This window comes from Pararge aegeria, chromosome 25 (assembly GCF_905163445.1).
Source record: "Pararge aegeria chromosome 25, ilParAegt1.1, whole genome shotgun sequence".
Lineage (NCBI taxonomy): Eukaryota > Metazoa > Arthropoda > Insecta > Lepidoptera > Nymphalidae > Pararge > Pararge aegeria.
In genome coordinates this window covers 933507-951772 of record NC_053204.1, presented here as the reverse complement: position 1 = coordinate 951772, position 18266 = coordinate 933507, and the positions used below count along the sequence as shown (strand labels likewise).

At 39.3% G+C, this 18266-nt stretch overlaps 1 protein-coding gene across 1 annotated transcript in view; it reads left to right on the top strand.

The window, feature by feature from the left end:
- The window catches only part of LOC120634831, a 212750-nt gene that overhangs the window by 59453 nt on the left and 135031 nt on the right, over window positions 1-18266 (top strand). Inside the window, exons 16-20 of the mRNA XM_039905658.1 lie at window positions 1329-1437; window positions 2420-2531; window positions 4365-4490; window positions 5325-5384; window positions 6651-6722. Of these exons, the coding sequence (XP_039761592.1) occupies window positions 1329-1437; window positions 2420-2531; window positions 4365-4490; window positions 5325-5384; window positions 6651-6722 (479 nt within the window). The remainder of the gene's footprint in view (window positions 1-1328; window positions 1438-2419; window positions 2532-4364; window positions 4491-5324; window positions 5385-6650; window positions 6723-18266) is intronic.

The following is an 18266-nucleotide window of genomic DNA, read 5'->3' as shown; positions in this document are numbered from 1 at the left end:
AGGGAATAGTCCGTTACACAGTGTTTTCCTATTGAGTCATACGTAGTTTCTAAATTAAACAAGGAAATATCACAGTCAAGTATTTTTCGTTCATTTATGAGTGTTTGTTTCTGTACTATGTTCGTAGTAATTTTCAATTTTTAGTTTAAAAAAGTGAATTGGTTAATTTAAAAAAAAGTATTTTTATTACCAATAATGAATGCCTTTTGATAAATATTCAGAGGAATTAGTCGTTTTTTATAACTGCCCAGATTCTCCATAAAAAACTTATTTGAGTGAAAACGACCGGCTGGAAATATTGAATATGAATATATGTGAACATTTATTAGTCAGTACGAAGTTGAGTCAGTGAGGAAAGTTTATTCTAATGATGGTTAATGTGAATTTACTGGAAATAAGTGATTTAAATTCGAAGGACATACGAAAAAAATGGTGGCAGTCACCTAAGCTCAAGAAGAAAAAGAAGTGAGCATATTTTATCATTTAAAACAATTAACGCGATTTTTGAAGTTGTTTTTGTGTTGTCTTTTGGCGCGTTAGGGGAAAATGATGAGAGTAAATTTTATACGATGCGCGCGCACACCGTCACGAAAAACCGACACCCTGAAGTTAGCCATAAGGTTTGACTTTCAATCGTCAAAGTCTGCGAGCTTATTCCGATGATTTAATTAATTCCATCGTACTGTAGTGAAACTCGGTTGTCCGATTATGAGTCTATGAGTATTTCAAATTTAATTATGTTTATTATTTCCATTTCTTTAATTATGCAGAAATATTTTCATTGTGATATGATAAACGACTAAGACGGAGGTGGTCTCCGGGACCGGGTCCGGGAGGTGTCTTTACATCGTTCGAATCTAAGTAGGACTGGAGTATAACGATAATGCAATCGTATTTATATCAAAAATACCCCCACCAACTCATGTCATATAAAATTATTGTAACAACACCTTGTATTTAGCAGACACGGTTGTGAAAAATAGAATAATAGTATATATAAACTTGGACAAGCAAGTCGTAGCATATAAATTATTTATTTATTTATAACCTCTCCTTTCTTTAAGTCTGTTAATAATGACTGTTTATTACAATATTAATATTTATATTTATTATTAAATACGAAATACAAAAGTTCAACCATCTATCACGCCAACCCTCAGCCTTTAGATGTTTCACATCAAAAAACTCCCGGCTAAGTTTGATGTGGGCTTCTCCTTAGGGTTGGACGCGTTCGGAACCCTCGTAGCTTTAGTTTTCAGTTTACGAATACGGTTATCGCCATCTCACTGGCGTGCGATTGTCATGTAATGAAGATGTTGGTGTCGCAGGCCGGCGGCGGTGGCGGCCGCGGCGGGCGGCGCGCGCGCCTCGTTCCTGCAGCGCGACAAGCCGTACAAGCAGCGCCTCAAGCAGATGGCCAAGCTGCACCCGCAACCGGTGAGTATCCTCAGGGACTCGCATCGCCACCTAGCCCCAAAGTAAGCGTAGCTTGTGTTAAATAAACACCCAGACACTGAAAAACATTCATGCTCATCACACAAACATTTTCCAGTTGTGGAAATCGAACCCACGGCCTCGGCTCGAAACGTAGGGTACGCAAAAAAACCCTCCTATTGAAGTTATATAAATATTGTACGGTAGGCAGCGCTTTTGCGCATATGTGAAGTGCACCAGCTCTACTAGAAAGTCCCCCCGAACTTACCCGACTGCAGGTTACTACCTAATGCTTTTATCAGTCACTATACCATTGGATAGATTGAATAGAAGCAGACGTTACTTTGCGGAAATCCATAATATATTATGAAAATTAAGCTTCATTTGCTATACTCCGCGAACAGCACGAGAATCTGTATGGTGTAATTTATAATTACTTACATCCGTATACTCCACACCAAACAGATCTTAGGCAATGTACCCTCTACGCACGTTACGCTCAGAAACCGGAGCATCCTCAGGAGATGTTGACTTTACAATGAATAATTGTTAAATCAATATACTATGTTTGTATAGATGGTTCACTCGTGAAGCCCTATTGGCTCGATTTTAGTAATTTGGATGTCGATGGCTTTCTCTCAGCGATCCAAGTGTTCGTGGTTGTCTGACGTCTCTGTGAATTCAATATGGCGGATGATATGACAGACCAAAATAGTTTTTTTTTTTGGGAAATGTTTCAAGAAGAAGAAGAAACACTTTATTACATGTATAACACACAGGAAAAGAAACAGTAAGGAGTATACAGTACACAATGTAGACATGCAAAGGCGGCCTTATTGCTGCAAGCAGTCTCTCACAGGCAACCTGTGTAGAAAGTTTAGGATGCAATAAAATAAGTCAACGTGTAGCTTCACTAAAAAAAAAGACAAAACATTTTCCACATGCTCCATGAATGTCGTCACCTTACCCCGCGTTGTTGTTTCAGTTCGTGGTGCGTGGTCACCACTTACAGCTGCAGGCGCTGACGTCAGTGGGCCACTGCCACCACTGCGACCTCGTCATCGAGGGCCTCGCGCCGCAGGCGTACGTTTGCGCCGGTTCGTTACAATGCTTACTTTTACCCGACTACGAGATTTAGAGTATTGTGCTTAGCAGACTGCATAGTATGTGTGTATAGATTCCACTTGTGTGTTGTTATATTGGGATGATTTTTATCTTTTGTGTGTCGTCGTCTTCCACTTCGCGACCCAATTGTTAGCAGCTGTGAGACGTTACGATAAAACCAATATGGCTGACATAACCAAAATGCGTAAAGAATTTTTTTTGTTATCATAGATTTAAATTTCTAGTCGTATATCTATTTGAATGACATTTGAATGTACTATTTGTATATTTTTAGTTTTTAGCATTGTTATATTATATCCTACCTTTTTGTATTCAAAATTCAAAAAAATTCAAAATTCATTTATTTCAAGTAGGCCTAATACAAGCACTTTTGAAACGTCAAGTCTGTCCGTGTGTAGTGACTCTACCACCGGTTCGGAAGGCAGATTCTACCGAGAAGAAGCCGGCAAGAAACTCAGCAGTTGCTCTTTTCCAACATCAAAAATTTACATTTTATATTTTAACATTCATTTTTCTATCTTGTGAGAGATGAAAGCGGAGCCGGAGGCTTCCAAGCAACCTTGTCATTAAGAAACTCATCAATTGTATAATAACCTCGCTGTAATAAATGTGTTTTAACACATTCTTTAAACTTATGCATTGGTAGGTCCAAAATTACCTTAGGAATCATATTATAAAAGCGTATACTCAATCCCACAAATGACTTCTGCACCTTTCGCAGACGATATGCAGATGTCACTAATTTATGACCATTTCTTGTAAGTCGACTGTTTATATCCACTTTTTGTTTATAAAGACTAATATGTTGTCTTACAAATACTATATTGTTATAAATGTATTGTGAGGCTACCGTAAGTATACCAATTTCTTTAAATTTTTCACGGAGGGATTCTATTGAGGAGATTCTACGGAGGGATATATTGTTTTATCTATTCTCTTTCCACCGTCTAGGGTTACTAATAGAGATCTCTTATTATGTGTTCTACTGACAGAAATGTGTGTTTGTTCATGATTTAAATATCACTTCTGATAAACGACTAAGACATCTTTGCATCGGTCGAGTCCATGTAGGACTGAAGTGCAAAAGCTGAAATAGCAGTCGTATTTAATATTTATTAAATACCCACCAAAGCAACGTTATGAACATTGGTTTTCAATCAAATTTGTAAAAATCCTAATCAAGTAATAAAATATCTGGCAAATATGAATTTATAGTTATCAAAAGTTTAATTAGTTACCCACTTTATAAATTTACTGTAACAATTCTTTTTGTTTATAGTAATAATTGACGGACCGAGCTGATGGCCGGCGTGATGGTAAGTGGAATACCATCGCCTATAAACAGTGCAACACTTCACAGGGCAAGCAAGGAGCACGTCCTGCAACGTGGCGACATGTGTCCATCAATTGGAGGCGTAGGTGTTACGCCTCATGTGACTGTAATTCCACCGGCGACCACGCCCTACAGATGCTTGGCAGAAACAATCATGGCTATAGTACTTCCCCAGACAAGCTCTGTTTACTGCAAACTGTTTTTGTACTTGTCGCCGTGTGGTGACGGCAGATCAGAATGCAGTTATCACCACCCCTCACCTGCCCGCAAAGGTCGTAAGAGCTGACTGATGGAGTATGACGTAGAACGGGCCGTAGTATCCTCTGTCCTACTAAAATCATCTACTGCCATCACCCAACCGTCTGCCCAGCGTGCTGACTACGGGCCAACCCTCCCGTTGGCCCGTAGACTCTAGTCCAGCATAAATAAACTTGGAATATCCCGTGTAACGGCTCCGTGTGGTTTGCGCCAGACTGCAAGCTGCGCGTGCACCGGCACTGCGCGCGCGTCGTGGACGAGGGCTGCTGTCTGGACGGGGAGCACCACAACAACAGGATCTCGCGGTTCATGGAGAGGATCCACCCCAACCAGCAGACCGGTGAGCGCGCCACACGTACCATGACCGAATTACCTCGATCTGTAAGATCGTAAGGAGCGAGTAATACTGCTTTATCTTCACTATCACCAAAGCTCCACTGCCAAGACATTGGCTTACACAAGCTAATACCTGCATCGGAGGCGGTCAGAAGCAACTTCGAACTCCTGAAACCCTCATGTCCCTCTCTACTCCATCGCTCCAACGGAGCTCCTCCAATTTGGATGGAAGCAGGTGAAAATTCTAAGGTACATTTGCTATACTCCGCGTAAAGCAGGAGAATCTGTATAATGTCATTTATAATTTCTTCAATCCACACCAAACAGGTCTTCGGCGATGTACCCTCTACGCGCGTTCCGCTTCGAAATCGGAGCATCCTCAGGAGATGGTGACTTTACAATGAATAATTGTTAACCTGCTTTTCGCGGAATATAGCAAATTAATCTTAATTTTCATAACCCCTCCAATACGCCTTCCGCTTTCGGGGATGTCGCAACTTCCATACGTTGAGCACGCCCAATGCATTATTTACAGTTTAATGGTTTGACGACAGTAATTTGCCAGCATCTGCTGCGTTTATGCATCCACAAATTACAGCTACCTTCGACGCCGCAGGTTTATCATAGACCCATTCAGTCCTACGTTACCTATACTGTGCTAAACGCTGCACGCTGTTGACGGAGAGCCCTCGCTGGGACATATTTGCCGAAATTTGGACTGAAGTTCATAGGTCAGATCCTGAACTTTAGTGATAGTTCATGATTGTTTTCTCAACTTAAAAGTAAGCTTCACTGACACAGTCGAGTAGTGTGGTAAAACAGTTGATATTGTCCACAGGTTTTGACTCAAGTGACAAGAAATCGAGGAAGTCTTCGGGCACCGCGAACTTTCTCAACCGTTAGTATACACATCTCTCAAAGTCAAATTAACCAAAACTCTTTCTTAGTATAACATGTATCCTATTATTCTCCGCCGGTAAACGTCTCAGCAGCAAGGTTTGTCACCAAACGTGCAGTATGGAGGAGTCTGCATTGTCTGGTACCGTACAAAGTTTAAACGGGGTGTGAAATACAGCAAGGCTACTATACAATTAAAGAATTTTTGGTTGTTTTGAAACACACCGTTCTGTTTCATTCCTCAAAGGTAGGAAAATGAATTTTAAATTGTGATTGTTTTATGTTGAAAAAAAGCAACTTCTGAGGTTCTTACCGGCTTCTTAATCTGCCTTCTTAACCGGTGACAAATTCAATTCAACAGGCAGTTTTAAAGTTTCAATTATTATCCCACTTCTGATTTTAGAAATCAGGCCGCAAAACGAATATTGCTTTTACTTTTATATCTAACTTATTTAAACTTCACATAAATAAGAGAAAGAATAATTCTTTGTCTAATTTAGGATGATAATTTTGGCAGGTTTCGTACGTATATCATATTTTTTTTCGTTACAATATAATACAGTTGCTGACGTACTTAATTGATGGATACCGCCCACTTAGTGCATGCTATGCATAACAGCAATCGAAAATCACAGTTTTGAAATAAAATAAATCGACCTTCAATAAACTGAATTGTCTAACTAAACCAAGATATTTTGTAAATATTGAATTTACATACGGCGACGCCATGCAACTATCGATTCCAAGTTCTATGAAAAGAATAATCTGTAATCGAATAGGTTTATTAACGATTGTACGAAACCTAATCCTCATGCTAAATACAAAACAAAGACACTCCATGTAGCATGGCGACACGCAAAGAAATGGCCACTTTCATTTTCGATTTAGATTTTCGGATGGACACTTGCTGATAACCACCTGAGGGGTTGCTATGGCGTCACTGGGGGAGTGGGGCGAACGCGAGAGTTGGCATGAGAAGAGCCCCAAAGGGGCTCGAAGACATCGGGGGGAAAGTGGGAGACGTCGACCCGAGGGTGTCCTGCGAGGACTCTGACCTTGGCTCGGCTCGGTTCGACGTTAATGTGACTGTTAAGCCGCGTTCATAGCTCGCCACTCTCATTATATGGTCGGCCGACTCACTATTCTATTTGCTTTACATACAACAATATCTTATTTATGTTAACCCCCCTCTCGTTAACAATACGGGTAAAGCGGTTTTTTTTTTTGGAGCTTGTGAGACATTTTCAAACATGCAATGTTATTTCAGTGGAACGGAGTTTTCGTAAAATGGAAGACGAGCCTCCCTGGGACCACACGCTGACGCCGGCCGCATTCCAAGGTAGGTGTTTATATTGTTCCATCCATATTGGTTTAGTTTGCGCGATTAGCGCGACTGTGCAAATCACATGCAAATGTATTGATATCAACGTCAATGCCCCTTTATGTTTACATCTTACCTACGCTTAAGAGTAGTTAAGTAACGTAACGTCAAAGGAAAATGTACTTAATGCAGTTTGTGTGAAGTCGCAAATTCTGTAATGCTGTTTTTTAATACATCATACAATCCGGCTGGAAAATGTTGGTCAAATTTGAGCTTTAAAGAAAGGTGCATAAATTCCATTTCACACTGAAGTTACAGAGTGTCGATAGTCGAAACGCTTGTGTCATAACACAATACATCATAGCACAGAAGTTTCAGTCCTTTGATCTTGTTTAATGCCGCCTTTTTAATAGCCTACAAATATAGCTGAACACAGCGCCGATTCTGAGTGATTTTTTTCACGTAGCGACGGTGCAACCACTTGTTTTCTTACCTAGGTATGCTTAAAGAAAAGGAAAAAGACATGGAGAGACTTGCGCCCCCTAGTAAACCCTTGAAATGGTTTTGGATTGATGAGAAAACGTCAAAGTGAAATGAACCCAATGCTACTTGTTTTTAGATATAACTTCTGTGCTAACCGAATTTTATTTTACAAAAGTTTTGTCCAGAGCGTTGACTGAAAAAGTTTGGATGAATTTGAACGCGACGATTACTATCTTATACTAAAGGTATTAATGTATGAAACATTTGTTACTTATATTTTAAGACCATGAACTTGGCTTTATCAAATAAAATAAAGATTCATAAATACAGCTGCCACAAGGATATCTTCATTACATATAATAAATTAAAGTCGCCCGCGACGTCTGTGCGCTTAGATCTTGTAAACTAACGACGGATTTTCATGCAGTTTTCAGCAATAGATAGAGTAATTCAAGACAAGGTTCATATGTTGTAAACAACAGCATATAGTGGAGACAGCCATAAAATTCCAAGATTTGTAATTTTATGTAGTTACAAACACATTTTGATTCGCTAACATTGCAAACGCTTCCTAAACCTTACCAGATAGATTAAAATGAGCTACGGAATTGTTAAGTAGCAATGAATAATTGTTACTTTATTCATTGTAAAAACAACATCTCCTGAGGATGCTCCGGTTTCGGAGCGAAACTTACGTAGAGGGTACATTGCCGAAGATCTGTTTGGCGTGGAGTATAAGGTTTGAAGGAATTATAAATTACACCATACAGATTCTCTTGCTTTTCGCGGAGTATTTAGCTTAATTTTCATACTATAATATATCATCAATAGTCGTAAAGTGGGCTTGGAAATCAACCTAACAAAAACAAATGTCATGACAAACCATACTGAAAGACCAATATACTTGGAAAAATCACCCCTAACATATGTAAAAGCCTACATTTACCTGGGAAAGCAAATTTCATTTAGCCAAGAAAATAACGAACAAGAAGTAGAGAGAAGAGTCAACATCACATGGAAAAAGTTCTGGAGCTTCAAAGAAATACTCAAAAGTAAAATGTCCATACGAATGAAAACGAGAGTCATGAACACCTGCCTACTGCCCTCATTAACATACGCCTGCCAAACATGGAAATTTACCAGAAAAGTAAAAAACAAAATTATATCCAGCCAAAGGAGTATGGAGAGGAGCATTATGAAAATAAGGAAAATCCAAAAGATCCGCCACACTCATATAAGACAGAAAACTCAAGCCATTGACGCTCTCAATTATTCACAAAAGCTCAAATGGCGATGGGCTGGTCACGTAGCGAGGCTAAGCGATAACAGATGGACAAGAAAGACAACACAATGGACAGGCCCACTAGGACAGAGAAAGAGAGGAAGACCAAATGCACGCTGGGTAGACGATATCATAAAAGTGGCAGGTCCTCATTGGTTACGAGCGGCAGAGAATAGAGAGTACTGGTCTTCTCTGGAGGAGGCCTTTACCTTTCATGGAGAGGGTTCTTGCTAAAAAAAACATTAAATTGATTACTGTGAAGATGTTATGCAAATTATAACACTAACTTAAATCGAAAACTAATGAATTTACTTATACATTTTTAAATGAAACTACAAAAATAAAATGGATTTGAATATATTATTATTACATTGTAATTATTTGCTAATCATAATCACATATATTTTAATTTATTTATTACTAATCTATTCTATATGCACACTGTAAATGAAATTGGACTATGGAATGCAAGAAATAAAAGGCTTTTTATTTTATTTATTTAATATATCATGGATTTCCGAAAAGTAACGCCTGCTTCTATCCCATACTACGGCATTGCATTATTAATCACTCCAAAATGCCCGACAATATATTTATTGCACCCGTGCGCCCAATCCGCCTAGTCGGATCTCTAGATAACTATAGAAACGGTGCACGTGAAAACCTACATAAGAGTGAAATATTTACATAGATCATTTTAGTTGGCACTGCCATTCATTTCATTTGTCTAATTTTGAAATGCTTTGTCGGAATTTTAGCACGTTCAAGCACGCATTCGGTTGAAAGTGCCTCGAAGTTAGGTTATTGACGCGGAATTATAAACCTTATCGCACATGCCGTGTGATGTATTTTGCAGCGCTTTCTCTTTGTTACGACGATGCGATATTTATAAATTGGATTTTAATTGTTCATTAGGGTTGCCAACAACAGTTTTTAAGTAATTATAAACTTTAGATTCCAAATAATGTTTCGCTTTGCATTTCCGTTGTTTAAAAGAGGGTCCCGTCTTCCGACAAACAGAGAGTTTTATTATCTTTTCCTGCTACAATATCGGTTGTAATTATTGAAAACAACGAATTGAAGTTACCTTAAGGATAAAAGGTAAAAGATTGGGGATAAAAAGTATGACGAAAACTTGTAATTTGTAGTAAATCATTTAATTTAAAGCCACCCAAAGCGAAATAAAAGAATAAGTATTTCGTGATTTTTTACTTTTCGCGCCTATTTTCGAAATTTCCAACATAACAATAGAATTAGTGGCGTGCAAACAGGGTTGGTATGCACTAAGCGGGGCAATAATATCGCTTGCATTAACGGTGAAGGAAAACATCGTGAGGAAGCCGGCATGCCTGAGAGTTCTCCATAATATTCTCAAGGGTGTCTAGAGTCCACCAATCAGTGCTGGGCCAGCGTAGTGGACTACGACATTAACAACTTCCCATTGTGGGGGGAGACCTGTGTCATATATTGGGCCGGTATTGGGTATATATGATGAATGCTGCGAAAGGTACATAAGTAATTTGTGGGATTGAGTATATACTTTTATAATATGAATCCTAAGGTAATATTGGACCTGCCAATGCTAACGTGCTAACAATATGTTAAAGCACATTTAATAAATCATGGTTATTATACAATTTATATATTTCTTACCGACTAGGCTGCTTGGAAGCAGTCCGCTCTGCTCATCTCTCTCAAGATAGTAAAATTCTAAAGATTATGAAAATGAAAATCATGTTGAAAGAGAGCAATCTGGCTGAGTTTCTTGCCAGCTTCTTCCCGGTGGAATCTGCCTTCCGAACCGGGGTAGAGTCACCACAAACAGACTGACGTCGTTCCAACAGTGCTTATAAATTAGGGCTTCTTGAAATAAATGAATTTTGAGTATGAATAGGTCGTCGTAGCAACCCTACTTTCGGGCCTACACGCGGGCATGACGCGCCCCCACAAGTTATTCGGCGCTCGTTTAGTAGCCCACAGTGGGAATGTCGGTCCACTCATTGCTTCGTTCCAGTCGCGTTATAGTGACTATTCCATTTTTCAGTTTTATTCTAGTAACCTTACTGTCACTGTCACACACTTGTCACTCGTGAAAATAATCGTCAAAGCCCACCAACCCGCATTAGAGCAGCGTGGCGGGTATATGCTCGAAACCGTCGCAATTTAAAACTAGCGACGTTCTGAAATCTCTCTTAAATCTTCACTCATCATTAACACATAAGTAATACCTTCATTAAGAGTTGCAGCGATTTAATTGTGCCCGCCTCTGACAGATGGGTGGTGTTGATGAGGATTCAATCAATTAGCGTTCATGCATTTGAGGTTAAAATAAACTTTCATGATTTAAATTGTGTATTAACATTCAACAGAATCACAACGTAGTATATCATTTGGACGGAATCAATGCGTTTCCCCGCTTAATTAATACATCGCGTCGAATCACTGATAAATAAAACGTTACGTGCACAACAAACTCCCCCTGCATCGACGGAGTGTACTACGGCAAAGTTTCAGTAACGCCTGAAAGCTGGAGTTGGTTGACGCGGTTCGCGCCGCACGGACGCGTTTACGTAAACAACGTACGCTACGTAGATTGCGTGCGGTGAATATAGTTTTACGTAAAATCGAGCAATTACCCCATTGGATAACGATTATTGGAATTTTTATGCACGAAATAAATTTGAACTTAAAACAATTCGTGACTTAATAGTGTCGCTATTTTACTGAAAATCGTTATCATCTGGAATACGATTAGCGAACTTTTGTGCACACGGAATAAGTTAAAAAGTAGTGTCGTGTAAAAGTATATACTTTTATTTTTTCTAAATAAAACTAAATTTATGTATAATTTACAGTTCTCTTAAGGAGATACATATGTATCTTCTTAAGAAAACTGTATTTTTTTTTCATTTTTTTGCTTAAGTGTGTTACTATTAACGTAGTAATGTGATATTATTCAAATTTATGGCAAGTATATGGAATTTTAAACTACATTGTTGGTTAGTATTATCGGATCGCGAGGTAACGGGTCCAATTGCCATTTTGAGCTAAAGTTGGGGTTTACTGTGAAAGAAATATTCAGTAACAGCCGGGATTTAAGAAATGTTGCGCTGTTCAACACCGCGTAAAAAAATATTAAAAAAATATTATCACAAGCACCAATGGAACGTTTATACATTACTCTTTGCGTTATTGTCGTATTATGGTGATAGCTGCTTGTCAAGCTATTATGACTATATAATTGAAAGGGGATGGTGATAACTTCGTTCGCCAACTCAAACGTAAAGCTACGAGGGTTCCAAACGCGCCCTCGTCCAAGAAGAGGCCACAATATTTTTTTTATTGTTATCACCATCTCACAGCACGGCTAGCATGGGCAGCAGACAATTATATCTCCGGGGAAAGGTTAAAAATTTATCTTCTCCCACAGCTTTATGGCGCACAAATGTAAAAAAATATATGTGTATAAACGGGGGTAAACTTCTCCTATTCCCGGTTCCCTTGCTTTAGCAGGTGGACACGTAAATTATATCCCTTGTCAGGGATCAGGGGATATAATTTTGGTATCCTGCCTGTGTAAGTAAATTAATACTAAGCTATGAAGTTATTAGAGCAATTCATACCCAACCTTTTAAATTTTTTAAGTAATCCTTAACTTTTTAATAGGATTTTTCTGTAAGCTTACAAGCGAACTTATTGATAGACATCTCAAAGATTTAATTCGGTAATTTGTTATAAAATAATATACATTGCCCTTTAAATAATGAAATAGTTAGATTCGCTTAATCGCCACGTACGACACCCGCGGGATGAGAAGGGGTGGTGACAACTCAATCAATGAAATACACGGTGACGTTAGAAAATAAAGCAAACTGAGTTACTGTTACAGTAAGTGCAAACAAGATTATAAGATTGGGTATTACTTAGCGTTGTTTTAAACGGCTTCTACGAGGTTTTCGAGATTAGAAGGTTTTCTTTGTCACAGCATTAAATATTAGTGCAAGCAGATGCTCGCCAACTGCACAATTGTGTAGGTTTTTTTTTTATTCCACTACAGGTTAACTCATGACTGCAATCTCACCTGGTGGCAAATATTGATGCAGTCGAAGATTCTATAGGGCTGTTAGGTTGTATGTAGAGTGAGAATGTTTCTACGCGACATTGCACCGGAACACTAAATCGCTTAGCGGCTCGTGTTTGTCGGTAGGGCGGTATCTAGGGGCGGCCTAGCCTCCCACCAGACCAGACCAGAGAAAATACAGAAATTATAAATTCCCAAGTAGGCCACACCGGGAATCAAACCCTAGCTAAGCTATGATTTTAGGAAGGAGGCCCCTCCTTCTTAAAATCATAGCGCTCACCGTTGCGCTAGTGAGGTTGTCAAAAGGTTTTTTTGAAATCTGCTGATTTGAGCTAAAACTTCGAATCCCGGTTTAAACTTTACCTAACTTAACAGGTTAGCTCGTTACCTTATTAGACTGTTCACATACAACCACGTGAAATTGAGGCATACGATAGGCATTCAAGTTTTTTTACGACACTAAAGGACCAACACGCGCATAGTACCTACGCTAAGCGACGCGTACCTAATAAAGTGACAGGAGTCATTCGATTTTTATCTTGCATGTGATGTTAGGGTTCTATCTGATTTATTCCAGTAAAAACGATGGCAGTGGTTCACTCAAAAATTATTAGCTTTTCGGTTTCGCAGATATGTCTCAGAGACAGTATATACACAATGTACCTTAAAAAGTATGTGAAGTAATATTTCAGTTTTCATTGACACGTTTTATATTTTGGACAATTTAATTTTAGTTTCGAATTGGCATTAATAGCTAACGATGACGCAAAGTTGATAATAAGCGTGTCGATAGCTGACTCGAAGACTGTGGCAGTTGCCGCTTGTTACGAAGGCAATTCAAGTAGTATAAAGACGATTGACTTGTTGAAGCAATTGTGATGCAAATGGTCTGTAGCGCCAGCCGTGGCTCCAAATGAAAACAACTGCAGAAACAAAGTCATTTTAAAATATTTTGTTTTTTAAAAATCATCACAATGAACTTTAAAGGCAACAATTTGCTACTTTGGGTTACATTATTGTTGAGTTTTTAATAAAACCTCGACCAATTTTGATATTGAAATTGGACCACCTGGAAAGTATGCCCTTTAAACAAAGTTTTAAGAGTAATCGGGTATACATAAAAAAAAGAACCTCCTCCTTTTTAAGTCGGTCAAAAAAGTTATTGTAGTGGGATGACTCAAGAATTTCCATGTTGATATCGAATTTGGAGACAGTTGTAACTGTTGTGAAGGCAATTCAAGTAACGTTATATTACAGCGATCGACTATTACAGACTATTGTGATGATAATTCCAGTATATCGTTACACTAGACGACTTCAAAACAAGTCATAATAAAACCTTTAACAATCCAAGCTAAATCAAATAATAACAACTCAAGTATCGTAGCAACTGATTAATGGGAAATGATCTTCCTGCTCGGTGGTCTTAGAAGTGGGAGGTCGTGGGTTCGATGCCCGGCAGGGGTAAATTGGGAATTTATAATTTTTGAGTTTTTTCTGATCTGGCTCATAGGCCACGGATAGTTACCACCCTACCGACGAACAATTACCGCTAAGGGATTTAGCGTTCCGGTACAATATCGCGGAGCAACCGATTTGGGGTAAGGCTTATAACTGCCCTACGCCTAACAGGTTAGCCCACTATTTTCTAAGATTGCACTTACTATCAGGTGCAAGGCTAACATTTAGTGAATTATAAAGAAAAAAAAAATCAGTCGGGTTTTTTCTTTCTAAAAATCGATTAAACCTAGTTATTTACCAAAATAGATTCTAAAAATATAAGGTCGCCTAGCACGTGGCGTGCACAGGGTTTCTGTACCAGGGTAGGCATAAAGCAGGAAATCCATAAAGTGTGTTTCATCCTCCTTGCATAAGATTTCTTTCAAAAATTTTGGGTAAGCATTGGTTTTTTGTATGTAGGAAGAGCACGCCACTGCGCCCATCAGACTTTAATATTAGGGTTCGACCTTTGCATTCCTTACATTCAGGCAGTTTGGGAATTTAGACGGAATATTTCAATTTCTTTTGAAGAATATTTGAAAATACCGAAATATAAAGCGTGAATTGACAGAGCTTGGAACATATTGGCAGCAAGCCAGCCGACGACACGCGTGTTGAGACAATTTTTTTTTCAATATCCAGTGGTACCTATTAGCCCCACAACTCACAAGATGTTATGTTGACTGTTTGTGAAGTGTTTCTCGGTATACGAATTAATAATTACAACATTTATTTGACTTGACAATCGTAGCGTCCCTTACAACGAGCGACGTAAATATTTAGTACAATTTTCTTTTTCATGGACTGCTCCAATGTTGCTCTCATTTTAAGCACATGTGACAGTAACTCCGAAACTAACAATGTAGTTTATTTTTATTTTATTAAACTTCAAGTTAACCCTTGACTGCAATCTCACCTGGTGGAAAGTGTTGATGAAATGAATTTATCAGTAACTTAGTAATTAGACCAGACCAAAGAAAAATTTAATATTTTTTAATTAACAAATAGCAACCACCGGTGATCGAACCCGAGCTTCACTTATAATAGGACCATAATTCTCACCACTGCGCCAGGAAGGTCTGTATACATTACGCCCTGCAGTAGCACGTCAGTGAGCGGCGCACGGTAGAAGGGCTCGGGGTAACTGCTCAGGGTGATGGCCCTTCTCAGTAGTTGCAGCGCCGTCAGCAACCACAGACGGGTCCCTGGGTGGGACCGTTGGGTCCGTGGTGTCGAGTCCGGGAAACGTCGCGGCAGCGCGATCAAGCCTGCGATGAGTCGCAGCGATCAGCGGCGACTTGGAGTGTCCGAGGGGGGGCTTACGCACGCCGCTCAGCGAGGTTGAGCTTACCAATGCGAATTGGCGAGCGCCCATCAGCCAGCGGCCAGGAAGCGTTCAGTAGTCCAGGAGGTCACGTGGCAAACCTCGGACGTCTCGCGGGCGCCGATGGTATGGCACGATGCCCCGCAGATGTTGGGCTCGCGCGTGCTAAAGTACATTTTAGGATTCGAACTCGATGCCGCGTTATGCGTCCGGCCGCTCGACTACTGCGCTGTCGGGTATCGCGGAGCGTGGTAGTGAATGTACAAAGCAATTTATCTTATTTCTGCACCGTGTTTGCTTCCGTGTGACGGAGTAGCGTGGCGCGTGAGTGGGGGCAGAGGTTTCAGTTTGGGAGCGCCCAAGGGAGAACCCTGCGGAGGGTTGCCTAGCCGGTGGGGCTATGAAAGACGAGGCATAATTATTTATGACTGGCTGTTGCCCGCGTTTATTATGTATTTTTTACAAATTGTTTTTTTTCTTGGTATAAAAAGTCTAGGGTACTCTCCGTCCTTCCATCTAACTCCATGCCAAAAATCTAGTTTACCGGTTTGCTTAGTTAGGGCGTGAAGGAAGGACAAACAAATCTTCTTAGACCTATGTTAATAAGATTTAGTGTTAAGTTAACAATTAATTTGCCTAGTTAAATATAGCTAATTATCTCACTACCATTTATAATATTTTTTTTAATGTACGTATTAAATTCATATCGTCCTTCTGTCCGAGTACAAACTTCTATATTATTGAACGTAGCAACTTCTTCATTTAAAAAAAAATTATTCACCAAAATATTTAGTTCAATACTGAAGATGAAATCCGAAGTAATGAATAAAATCTTATAGGGGGCTCCCGTACCAGCCTTAGGATATCATATTTCTAACCTTACATAAGCTTATAACTGCGAAATACTGAATATTCTTTCTTGATAGTGGCTTCTAAAGTAAATAGCTGTTTTCGTTTACACTTTTGGTAGCTCCAAAGGATTCCGGTATCGAAGAGACAGGCTCTTCGATACCGGAATCCTCAGGTAACATTGATTTTACTATAACTTTGTTCTTTTTAAAGTAATAAAGATTGACTATAACAAAAATCAATTGATCGAAAGCGGTTTAGATTTGACAAATATATGGAGTAACATCGCAAATCGCTGATATTTTAGAGACGAATTCCGGTAGTTTTGTAACCAAACAAGTGGGAACTTTTACCTGAGCTTTTTTCTTATATAATCGCGATGTTTGCCCTGTACACATTACGTGCTGTCAGAGGATATACGTCACGGCTTATGGGGATAACAAACTGAAACGATGTCTTAGCTTTGATAGGAAGGGAGTTTGGAAAACTTACGACGATTTTTTTTCATTAAGTCTTCTAACATTACACTGAAACTATTCCTCTTTTCTAACTTTGCTAAAAATTATATCTTTCTTAAAGAGCCTTACTGATCTTAAATGTGACGTTGTTAAACTTAAAGGACCTACATTGAGATTTAACTTCGTGATCAACCCATTACCGGCCCTCTAGTGGCGGCCCGTGAGATTGTGAGATGGTGATAACAAAAAAAAAAACACCCGGCTAAGTTTTTTGTGGGCTTCTTCTTAGACCAGGACGCGCTTGGAACACGCATTGGAGCTTTAGTTTTAGCTTTAGCTTTAGTTTACTAATGTGGTTATCTCCATCATCTCAGTACCGTGTAATTCAAAAGTGCCAACTATGGGCCTACTTGAATAAATATATTTTTGACTTTGACTTTGACTTCTATGCGGCACAGGTCTCCTCACAGAATCCCCCTTCGGGAAACCCTTCTCGGTTTAGGCTGTAGTCCACCACGCTGGCCAAGTGGACATTATGGACAATTCTCAGAGATGCAGGTTTTGTCACGTTACAACAAGTCTTGTTTAACTGCTTGAAACGCACATAACTCCGAAAAGTTAGAATTCCAACTCAGCCGGGGATCCAACTCGGTCCCCTCGGGAAATATTACTCTCTCAGTGCTTTATTTTATTATTGTCGGATCTCGCATTAGCTCGATAGCCCGAGCGCTTTGACTTTTTATTCGCCTGGGTTGGTTGGCAAAAATGAGAATTTGGAAAACACAAAGGAACAGCCGAAAAATCGAGAAAAAACCAATTATGGTCATTTCAACTTCGGAGCTCGGATTCCTTGGATTTATTATAGTTGGTATAAATAAAAAAGAAATTCTCCCAATACCTTTATTCCTAGTGTAAAAAGCCCTTGTGCCCTCATCTATTGACCTGAATAGCTCTGCGTTTAGGAGAAATGTCAGCGCTCAGACACACATATCGACCCACACAGGATGCGCATCCCAGCGATACGGGGCCGCTTGACAACGCAGATAGCATTATTGTTATCTTTTCTCGGTTCGGTATCGGTTTTGCGGCTTTTTACGGTTAAATTTAATTATGATCATTGCATATACAGCATTTTACTCGACCCGGGGGATCCCCGAAAATGAGATATTTGCACACGCCATTTGGAGGGAATATCACCCATCTAATAGATCTATTTCATGAATGAATGATAGATCTCGTGATCCATCTTAACGTGTGATAAGGAGCAATTACCGTTAGTGGGCGCTACAGCTGAATCATCTAAGATTCTGTCTGACAAAGAACTCTGCACGGAACTTTAGTGCTTCACCCATTTCACACCTTTGAATATTGAAACTAAATTTACGATTGCTACTAATATAAGAAATATGTGTTTACAGTATATATATGTACAATATATATATATGTACAATGTACATCTATATATATATGTGTACATATTTTATTTGGATTTTTTTATTCTGAACTAAAGCAGCACTCAGACCTCTAAATAGAGCACTCCACGCACGTTTCACTCCGATACTGAAGCGTTCTCAAAAGCTCTTAA